Source organism: Diceros bicornis, chromosome 30 (genome assembly GCF_020826845.1).
Source record: "Diceros bicornis minor isolate mBicDic1 chromosome 30, mDicBic1.mat.cur, whole genome shotgun sequence".
Classification (NCBI taxonomy): Eukaryota; Metazoa; Chordata; class Mammalia; order Perissodactyla; family Rhinocerotidae; genus Diceros; species Diceros bicornis.
In genome coordinates this window covers 11457276-11469582 of record NC_080769.1, presented here as the reverse complement: position 1 = coordinate 11469582, position 12307 = coordinate 11457276, and the positions used below count along the sequence as shown (strand labels likewise).

The following is a 12307-nucleotide window of genomic DNA, read 5'->3' as shown; positions in this document are numbered from 1 at the left end:
AAAAATGAAATGCATAGGCTCCTAAGAAAATAGATAGAAATAGCTTCAATTTTTGGTCCTTGGAAGTCAGAGGCTTGCACAATAAGACAGACTTATATGATACTTATAAGGCAATCAAGTGTTGTAACAGGATTGTCTCTGAAAGTGGTCTCTCAAGGCGGGAAAAGAAGTGGCCGTGACATTATTTATCATTTGGTGTAATACGTAGACTACAGCACTCTGAATTTAATACAGACCAGCACTTGCTTCGTGAAGGGGGAACATTGTTCACCTGTATAGAGCGTCTGATGTTTTCATTTCTGTAATGGGAACTGCGATACAAACAGCAGAGATGTTGCACTGATGAGGAATGAATGAAGAAAAATCATCCAGCATGGCACTAGGCATTTGGGACCCTCATACTGACATTTCCTATTGTACTTTTTAGTCTGCCATGAACAACAGCTCCTGGCATGTTTCACTGCTCAGAAGAAAGCAATAGGGTGGGGCAAGTTGAGGAAAGAAAACAGAAAAAGAGAACATTTCTAGATGGAAACTGCAAATTTCAGGGAAGAGTTTCAGATCTGAAACTCCAGCTGGAAACTTTTATCATGTAGAAAAGGAATGAAGGAAATGTCAATGATATCAGTATTCATTTGGCATGGACATATGATGAAATATACAGCAATCAATATGAATCAAATAATAAAAGAAATCATACATCTGAATAAACACAAATATTGAAAATCTATAAGAGAAAAATTTTGTATGAAAAGAAGTCTACAGCATGAATTTTTAGTATTTTGATTCTACATAGGTAGGTTTATTCTTATTATGGATTATTCAAGTGAAACAAAAGTAAAGAGTAACGGTGAACAGCTTGGTACTCATCAGTCAAATTTATCTAATTCACACATGTCACTATTCTCATTGTAGATGTTTTTATCGCAATAAATCACACAGGTATGTATGAAGCCTCCACTTCATGTATTTGAACAATCTTGATTCTTTTCCTTCCCCAGGGGAACCACTACATGAACTTCATATACATTATTCTTCTGTAACTTTTACCATAATTTATATTATTGTTCCATAAACAATTGCATTGTTTTGCATTTTGAAAGCATTATATATGCCAAACTATACTGTATCTTTCATTGATAATTTTCATCTTTATGTAATTTAATTTTGATTTATGTGTGATATATTGAATCCCACTTCATTAATTTTAGTTAGCAGAAAGTATTCCAATACATTGTTACATCAGAATTTATTTCTCCATTCCCAAACTGATAAGTCTTTGATTAGTACCTTTCAACCAGTATGTGTTTATAAATACATAAACAATATAAAGCCATGCATGGGGTATACCATCACATTCTAGATGGTGTTCTCTCTAGGAAGGGGAGAACAAGAACTGAGGAGGATACTCTCTAGGAAGGGGAGAACAAGAACTGAGGAGGATACAAAAAAGGTGTCTTTTGTATGTACATTATTTTATTACTTTATGAAAAAGACCTGAAGCTGATACGGCAGAATGTCAACATTTGTAAATTGCAGAATGAGTGAAAATTGGTCATATTTTTCTTTATTATACTAGCTCAGCTGCTCTTATATAAAATACATGGCAATTTTATAAAGAGAAACAGGTGTACTTGGAAGACAGTCAGCTGAGTCTCTCTGTCTCCACTTTCTCCACAGCATCCTCACAGCCCAGTTATAGGGATAGTAAAAACACCCTTCTATAAAATGGTGTATCAAGAACCATGAATGGAAATGATATGAAAAGCTTACCAAACTGCTTTCCCGTGACCACACAAGAATTCAAGCAAATGTCAGAAGGTTTTACAATAGTAATCATGTTTGAGAAGGGGCAGATTTCTGCTCAAGAGGACAACAAGTTGTGCCAATTTTTAGACAAAATAGGAGACTAGTTAATTGAGAGCTGGCTGAGTATTGGTACATATGTACATGGGAACTCGCCAACAAGAAGACAGTTAGGCTGAAGTCCCATGGAACACTTGCTTCTGATCATTTCATGCATGTGCTCTCCTCATGTCTTCCCGCAGATAAATTTGTAGTAAAACACCTCTCCTCATTACCAAAGCATTAACCAAGGGACTTTAAGTTACCTGACTGGTATCACTTTGGAATGACGTGTCACATGTCACCTGATTATTTAAGACAGAAGATATGTCTTCAGGAAGGGCAGAGAGACCAAGTGAGGCAATGGGCTCCTGGCCAAGAAAGATCATCCCTGGATGGAACCTTGGCTGCGCTTCTTCCTGATTCAGCAAGGGCTGTTAATGAGCTTCTCACAGACTGAGTCTTTACAGTCTCTATATCCCTGGAGGGTCAATATCCAAAGCTCCTCATTAGACAAATATTTTTAGTGTCATCCTGATCCCTGGGTACTGCAAATCCTTAAAGACCAAGACTATAGAGAAGAGGAATTCACGATGGCTAATCCCTGACCTTGTTAGCCCAGGTTTACACCATCCAGTTCTCTCCACATGTTCATGTTCATCTCCATTTCACATGCTTTGCACACATGTACACACACTTGTTTTGTAATGAATCCCAGACTTCTCTTTTAAAGTTATAAACCAAAGCATCTCTATCTAATTAATGATATCTTGGAGCCTGATTCCAATTTTAAGTGTTAAAACATAGTTCATGTATTAAGTATAAATGATATATTTATAAATATAGCTAAGATATTATAAAATTCAAACACTTAGGGATATTTCATTTTTAAAGTCACTGACTATTTTCTGTACCTTAATTTCTGTTCTCTACATTTTACACAGAAGAATCTGAAATATCTCTGTGATAATTTGTGATTGTGATCAATATACACAGATCTCAGACTCTCCTTTTAAACTGTGATAACCGCTTGTCCCTACTTTCACACAATAGATTCAATGTACAATTTTCTTTACATTGGGAGACTTTGGGTTGCACTATGGTTCTTCATTTTTAATTATGTTGTGTTAAAAAACAATGTCACTGGAAGGCAGTAGTGTGCATTTTCTACATTATCTAGTAGATCTCATTAAATTTCATTCATAATTTAACAGATGGGGATGATGTCACATGTTGATATATCCTTAAAACCATTTTTCTTTAAGGATGAAGCCCAGATGACTTCACTGGAGAATTCTACCAAAATTTAAAGGAGAACTAACAACAACCCTCCTGAAACTCTTCCAAAAAATTAAAAGTTTGTATATACCCAGCACACTGCCTGAGCAAATAGTGACCCAGATTATCAATGCTCTGGAGAAGGGGCTGGCTGGGATTTCAAGCCCATGAGGCAATTAAGCCACTACATTTCCAATGGATTGCTAAGTCTTCTTCTTTTAATTCCTGTTTTCATTTCAATGTCCCATCAATTGGGTTCCTATCACAAAATTCTTTCTCTAAATTTTCTAATTAATAGTAGTATTTGTAGAAATTATATCATGAAAATAATCATTATTATAAACTCTTTCTACCACCACTAATGGAGCTCTGACTCTTGCTAGGCTAGTGTCTCAGCACTGTACGTATATTACCTAATTTATTCTCTCAACAGACCTACAAGTTGGGTACTTTTCTCATTCAACAATTAAAATGATGTAACTTAGGTAATGTAAGTTTAAATTATGGGTACATGGATTCTTGACACTCTTGTAAGAGGTGGTGAAGAGATTTGAAATTGGGCTGCCAGACTTTGGAGTTTACCTCATACCACTATGTGCTATGATCTCTGAGTAGTAAAGGATTAGATGTCCTAAAGGGTCAATCAGATTCCATCACTTGCCTTTTGAAAACTGCCAACTGAATAAAGCCTCAAATGGTTTCTCTGATTTTCAAGATCTCATATATGATCACATAGATATTGAGATATTGAACTGATAACATCCAAAAAGGTACAACTAAAGACTTGAGGTCGAGATAGAATATGCTACCTGAACCCACAAGCTGTGATGACTATGGTCTTTAACATATGTGCATTATGTAACATATATGACTATGTTGCTGAGACTCTCTTTTCCCCCCAGTTCCTTAAAGATAAAAATATTTTTCTCATATATGGATAAGTACCAAAAAAACAATTGTCTGTCCAAAAACAACAATTGGAGAAGGCGTGACATGCATGGAGTTTTGGGAAAAAAAAAAACTGAAGAAAAATAGAAACATTTTGTTAGTGTGTTCTAAGAAGAATCCATAAATAAGAAAAAGTCAATCTGCCAACACAAGCATCCAGACTACTTTACAGGAGAATAATTTCAGTAGTAGGAAAAGAGAGAAGATTATCATGTCAGCCTTAAAGAGAAAAAAGGAAATTGAGCAAAGTATACCAGGATACATCAAATGCTTTTGCAGTTCTAGCATTTAAAAAAACTTAATCTGTACTAAGTGCCTAGCAGGGATCCTAGCAGCTAGTAAGAGTGAAGTAGTTGTTATTTAAGATTAGCATGAAAATAGATTAGAAAGTGAGACCTTATTTTTAGAATTTTCTTGCCTTCCCTACCACACACAGCAGTGTATGAAATAAATACATGCACACTCTCTTCTGTCTGGTGCCAGTCATATATTTACTTGAAAGCTAATAAGAAAAGACATCATACTATTTAAAATTTCAAACTAACTAGAGTCATAATTAATCTCTGTTAATAGGTTATTACTTCTAGATCTATTTTTTCCTTTCTTTATTTCCTTCCTTGGTAGCCCTCTGGGAACCATCCTACTCTTTATTTCTAAGTTCATACGGCATATTATACAAATAATTAATCCACTGATAGTCAGTAGCTTGATGAATTCCCTATTCCTTCTATGTTTTGACATACCTGTGTCAGTAGTATAGTTAGCAGATAATATCAGAAAAATAAATACTGAAAATTAATCATTTAGATTAATTCAGATTAATCTAATTAATAGGACATTCAGATCCTCTTCCATCTTTCCCTGTCGAGTCCTGTCAAGGACCAGGTGCCTTGGTTATTGGCTCCTAAGGGAATACCTAATTTATGAGCCACGAACAACTCAGTGACACTCCTGCTTCCTGAGTTAAGACAAGATACCTGAGAATATGATCACTGATTGCCCAAACCTGCAAGAGTTGATTGGCTAACTTCTTGTTGCATCAATACATTTGCCCATTATTCTTATGAACCAATGGTTTAGAAAAAGTCTCCAAAGGTGTGAACAGCTCATTAATATCCTAATATTTATAGCTGAGTGGTCCGAGGAAAACTTTGCTTCACCGGTGAGAAATTCTGTGCCCTGAGCACAGAGTCATCACAATATCAGTCATTTGGGGTAGGATTTTAATTCAGACACATATGAGTTTAATCCAGGCTCCAGCACCTGCTTTGTGAACACGTAAATTGTAATGACTGTGCAAGAAGCCTTACACTATACTCATTCGTATAATAGGAGCCATCGTAAATACTTATGGGAATGCTGCAAGGACGAGAAATGAATACACAAAATCCCCAAGAACAGTACCTGGCATCTGAGACCCTCACAATGCTTCCTAGAGGTATTTTTTGTTTCATGGACAAGACAAGGCAACCTGGTTTTCTTCACTATAGGAAAAAAAGTGATGGGTGGGACAAGGTGAAAGAAGAGGACAAAAAGAAAGAGTATCTTTTGCATGACATCTGTAAATTTCAAGGAAAAATGGATGTGCTGACAGTCTCATTGGGAGTCTTCCTTGTGTAGAGAAGCTGAGTGAGGGATACACCCAAATGAGTATCAAGGATATCAATGGCTATTTGGCATGGACATGCCATGAAATATATAGCAATTAAAATAAGTAACCTAAGTGTATCAATACAGATAATGAAAACTCAAAAGGGAAAAGTAATTTGGCTACAAGATATCTATGGTATGAGAAATTTAATTAAGATTTTTAAATACACATCTAATAAATTTTCATTTTGATGAGGAGAGATTTAAATATATCAGAAATTGCACTAAAAACAATAAAGTCCTGCGTATCTACCACTCAGCACCATCAAATTAAAATGTATTGTCATCTTACATTGTTTTTGTAAAGAAATAAAATAACACATGTATATTTGAAGTCCCTCCTTCCTCCTCACTTCATTTTCCAAGCAAAATACTGCAGCTGGGCCTATTGAAGTTTTTTAAATTATTTTATTGAAACCATAAAGGTTTATAACATTGTATGATTTGGGGTGTACAGTATTATTTATCAGTTTCTATATAGACTGCATCATGCTCACTACCAGTAGTATAATTTTTATCCATCTCTATACATATGTGCCCCTTTAACTCTTTTGCCCACCCTCCAGCCTCCTTCTCTTTTTTTTTTTTTTTTTTTTTTTTGGTGAGGGAGATTGGCCATGAGCTAACATCCATTTCCAACCTTCCTCTTTTTGCTAAGGAAAATTGACCCTGAGCTAACATCCATGCCCATCTTGCTCCATTTTGTATATAGGACACTGCCACAGCATGGCTTGATGGGCAGTGCATAGGTCCACACCCAGGATCTGAACTTGCCAATCCCAGGCCGACAAAGAGGAGCACATGAACTTAATCACTATGCCACCGGGCCACCACCCACCCCCTTCCTCTCTTTTAACCACTAATCTGTTTTCTCTGTCCATGTGTTTGTTTATCGTCCACATATGAGTGAAATGATACAGTATTTGTCTTTCTCTGTTTGGCTTATTTTGCTTAACGTCGTACCCTTAAGGTCCATCCATGTTGTTGCAAATAGGACAATTTTGTCTTTTTTATGGCTGAGTAGAATTCCATTGGATATATATGCCTACCTTCTTTATTTATTCATCAGTTGATGGGCACTTGGGTTGCTTCCACATTTTGGCTATTGTTAATAATGCTGCAATGAACATAGGGGTGCATAAATCTCTTTGGAGTGTTGACTTCAAGGTCTTTGCATAAATACCCAGCAGTGGGATAGCTGGATCATACGATATTTCTATTTTTAATTTTTTGAGAAATCTCCATATTGTTTTCCATAATGGCAGCACCAGTTTGTATTCCCACTAGTAGTGTAAGATGGTTCCCTTTCTTTAAATCCTCTCCAATATTTGTTATTTTTGCCTTGGTAATTATAGACATTCTGACAGGTTTAAGATGATATCTCAACAAGATATTGGCAAACTGAATTAGCAATACACTAAAAGATGCTACACTGTGATCAAGTGGAATTTACACCAGGGACACAGAGATGGTTCAACATCCACTAATCAATCAGTGTGATACACCACGTTAACAAAATGAGGAATAAAAATCACATGATCATCTCAAGAGATGCAGAGAAAGCATTTGACAAGATCCAACATTCATTTTTCATAAAAACTCTCAATAAAATGGGTATGGAAGGGAAGTACCTCAACATAATAAAGGCCATGTATGACAAACCCACAGCTATCATCATACTTAATGGGGAAAAACTGAAAGCCATCCTTCTGAGAACAGGAACAAGACAAAGGTGCCCACTCTTACCACTCCTATTCAACATAGTACTGGAGGTTTTGGCCAAAGAAAGCAGGCAATAAAAAGAAATAAAAGGAATTCAAATTTTAAAGGAAGAAAGGAAACTTGCTGTTTGCAGATGACATGATTCCATATAGAGAAAACCCTAAATAAACCATCAGAAAACTATTAGAAATAATCAACCACTACAGCAAAGTTGCAGGGTACAAAATCAACTTACAAAAATCAGTAGTATTTCTTTACACTAATAATGAACTAGTAGAAAGAGTAGTCAAGAATACAATCTCATTTACAATTGCAACAAAAAGAATAAAATATCAAGGAATAAGTTTTATCAAAGAGGAGAAAGACCTATACACTAAAAACTGTAAGACATTATTGAAAGAAATAGAAGAAGATGCAAAGAAATTGAAAGACATCCATGCTCATGTATTGGAAGAATAAAGATAGATAAAATGTTCATATTACTTAAAGCAATCTACAGATTCAACGCAAAAATGTTCACAGAAATAGAGTAAAGAATCCTAAAATTCATATGGAACAACAAAAGACCTCTAATAGCCAAAGCATCCCTGAGAAAAAAGAACAAAGGCGGAGGTGTCACAATCCCAAACTTCAAAATATACTACAAAGCTGTAGTAATCAAAACAGCATGGTACTGGCACAAATACAGACAGACCAATGGAACAGAATTGAAAGCCCAGAAATAAACCCACATATCTATGAATAGTTAATCTTTGACAAAGGAGCCAAGAACATACAATGGAGAAAGGAAAGTCTCTTCAATAAATGGTGTTGGGAAAACTGGACAGCTACATGCAAAAGAATGAATGTAGACCATTACCTTGCACCATACACAAAAATTAACTCAAAATTGGTTAGACTTGAATATAAGACCTGAAATTATACAACTCCTAGAAGAAAATATAAGTGGTACACTATTTGAAATTGATCTTTCAAATAACATGTCTGACCGGGGAAGGGAAACAAAAGAAAAAGTTAACAAATGGGACTACATCAGACTAAAAAGCTTCTGCAAAGCAAATGAAACTATGAACAAAACAAAAAGACAACCTACCACCTCAGAGAAAATATTTACAAATCACTTATCCAACAAGGGGTTGATCTCCAAAATATGTAAAGAACTCATACAACTCAACAACAAAAAAAACCAAACAACCCAATTGAAAAATGGGCAGAGGATATGAATAGACATTTTTCCAAGGAAGACAGACAGATGGCCAACAGACACATGAAACAATATTCAACATCACTAATTATCAGGGAAATGCAAATCAAAACTACAATGAGATTCAAAAAAAAAAAAGGACAATGAGATATCACCTTACACCAGTCAGAATGGCTGTAATCACCAAGACAAAAAACAACAAATTTTGGAGAGGATAAGGAGAAAAAGGAACACTCGTGCACTGCTGGTGGGAATGCAAACTGGTGCAGCCACTATGGAAAACAGTATGAGGATTCCTCAAAAAATTAAAAGTAGAAATACCATCCAGCCATTCCACTACTGGGCATTTATCCAAAGAACTTGAAATCAATGATCCAAAGAGATTTATGCACCCCTATGTTCATTGCAGCATTATTCACAATAGCCAGGACATGGAAGCAACCCAAGTGCCCCTCAACTGATGATTGCACAAAGAAGATGTGGTGTATATATATACAATGGAATACTACTCAGCCATATAAAAGACAAAATCTTCCCATTTGCATCAACACGGATGGACCTGGAGGGTGTGATGTTAAGCAAAATAAGCCAGACAGAGAAAGACAAATACTGCATGACTTCACTCATGTGAGGAATATACAAATACATCGATAAAGAAAACAGATTGGTGGTTACCAGAGGGGAAGGTGGGTGGGGGTTGGGTTAAAGGGGTAAAGGGACACGTATGTACAATCGGGGACAATAATTAGACTACTCGGGGTGATCACAATGAAGTCTACTCAGAAATTGATAAACAATAATGTACATCTGAAATTACACAATGTTATAAACCATTATGATCTCAATAAATTTACTGGAAAAAAAGTAAGTACAGGATTCAGAATAGTGTTTTCCACTTGAGGGGACAGTGATGTGAGTGGGAGATGCTTCAGGTGGATTCTATAATGATGACATTGCTCTACTTTTACCCCCTGAATAGGCATATATGTTTTTATTATTTTTCTATTCCTTCAGAACCACAGACAGATTTTATGCATTACTTAGTATATGTTACCTTAAAAAGTTAAAATGAGGAAAGGCCTCCAATATTCCTAATCTAAATACATTTTGCCATATTCTTTTAATATTGACGTCATGTATCTCAAACTTCAGAGGTCATCAGGATCTTACAGGGTGCTTATTGAAAAGGCTCATTCCTCACATGTTTTGTAGATATTCAATTGGTAGTTCTTGAGTGAGGTTTGGAAACCAGTTGTATGTGAAAAGGCCCCGGGTGATTCAACAGCAGGTGCTCTGTGAACATCAATGCAGGAAGCTTTGCAGTAGGGGGTACCACAATTTCCAGGCAGGGGCTGTATCCCAGATGTGGTGCTGAAAATAAACCAATTCCCTCAGCCTCCAGTGAGGACCAGAACAGAAGGATCTCCTGCAACTTATTTGATCCTCCCTTGAGACAGCCACTGCTTTCACCCCACAACCACAGAGATCATTCTTTGAAATTTTGTGATTATGGGACATACGATCTGCTTAATTTTACTAAATTCCCTTTCTCTTCTCTTATTTTGCACTCACCACTCTACTTCTCACAGTAAAGTAGTTATCCACAGAATAACTTTCCTCATAAAGAGACATTAAAAAGTTTTGCATGAGAACCCTGAGTGCAGCCAATGCTCTAAGACATCAGTGATACAATTAATTTTATTCAAGTATGATGTCCATGTAGACTCCACCAGAAGTGAGTAAGAAACACAACAAGATCAGATGATTAAGGAGAAGTGTGAAAATTTAGACACTTTCTTACAAATAAACAAATGAGAAGGTTTCGAAGAAAATAAGATGCAAGATGAAGATTACCAATAATATTATTCATGATGAAGGGAATGAAAGGTGTATATTCTGGATGACTCCATGCAGTGTTAAGTATCAGTAGGCCTAGGGAAGAAGAGTCAGATTTCTTTCTCTGATCATCAAGTCTAGCTATGATGCCCGCATCTATTGCAGACGTTTGGGTCCATGAGAGGACCAGCCCCAGGAAAAAGACACCGCATGAAGGAGTAAATGAATTTTTCTCTACATTCGCTACATCTGAAGTCCTTGTAATGAAAGATAACTATGTTTATTGTTTTGGCATACTAGACTCAGAGTTACTTTCTCTTAGTAGAAACAATGGTTTTCTCACTGATCAAGATCATTATACCAATTTTATAGATGATAAAACTGAGTGTAGTGCCTTGCATAGATACAACTGACCGGTGACAAGTCTCAGGAATAATTGAATTGGAGTATGAAAGAACAGCTCCTCACCTGTCTCACAGTAGACTTGTCTCTGAGGTGCAATTCACATGGTGCTGACCATGAGATCAGACAGAATTAAGTCTCTGCTATGATCACAGAATTAATCGATCCTCCTCCTGACCTTTTCAACTTCTCCCACTTTTCTTCTTCTGACGTTCCAACAATATCAGTATAATCCTTGCCTCAGGTCAGCTTCTAACAACCCCACCAAAGACACTGAGCATAGGGACTGGAACTCATTTTTGAAACACCACGGAGCTATACAAACAACAAGTGAAGTTTCAACTCCAAGGTAAAATTCACTTACCCATTATTTTATCTAGTAATTTGGAAGAAGTTGATGTGCAAGAATCAGACACCGTCTCACCCAGTATTTCCATCTCTTTGATTCATTCTAGACGCCTTGGCCCAAAGCAGGTGACACAATCAAAGAAGAGAAGGTGTCCTACTGATGAGTTTTCTCAAGACTCCCTTCATGTCCCTGTTCCTCAGGCTATAGATGAAGGGGTTCAGCATTTGAGGGACAACAGTGTACATCATTGAAGCCACTGCAGTATTTCTGGAAGAGTTAGCAAGAGCAGAACTAATGTACACCCCAAAACCTGTCCCATAGAATAAGGACACAACTGCGAGGTGAGATCCACAAGTGGAAAAAGCCTTATATCTTCCATCCACTGATGGCATTCTCAAAACAGAGGAGACTATCTTAATATAAGAGAAAATAATTCCACACACAGGGATACCAGCAAATACACTAGTTGCAAAATATATCAGGATGTTATTGATGAGGGTATCAGAACATGCAAGCTTGATGACTTGAACAACTTCACAAAAGAAGAGGGGGATTTCCAGATTTGAACAAAAGGTCAGTCGCAATACCATCAGACTGTGGAGTAGGGTATCCAAAATGCTAATGAACAGAGAGAATAGAATCAGCAGTCCACAGAAGTGGGAGTTCATGGTGACTGTGTACCTCAGGGGATGACAAATGGCCACATAGCGATCATAGGCCATTATTGCAAGAAGAAAATTTTCTGAACTAGCGAAAACCAGGACAAAGTAAATCTGTGTAAGGCAACCTGCATAAGTGATGCTCTGATTCTGTGCTTGTATGTTCATCAGCATTTTTGGGATCGTGGTTGTGCTTAAACAGATGTCACTTATAGACAGATTGGAGAGAAAGAAGTACATAGGGGTGTGCAGGTGAGAGTCAGAGATGACAGTCAGAACGATGAGTAGGTTTCCCAGGATGGTGACCAGGAACACGAACAGGAACAGCATGAAGAGGAGAGGCTGCAATTCTGGATCATCTGTCAATCCCAGGAGAAGGAATTCTGAAACATCTGTGTGATTTCTGGGTTCCAT

At 36.8% G+C, this 12307-nt stretch overlaps 1 protein-coding gene across 1 annotated transcript; it reads right to left on the bottom strand.

Annotated features, from left to right (window-relative positions):
- Positions 1 to 11368: 11368 nt before the first annotated feature.
- On the bottom strand, positions 11369 to 12307 carry LOC131394456 (olfactory receptor 7G1-like). Its single transcript, XM_058525828.1, has one exon. The coding sequence runs from the start codon at positions 12305 to 12307 to the stop codon at positions 11369 to 11371; it is 939 nt and encodes a 312-aa protein (XP_058381811.1).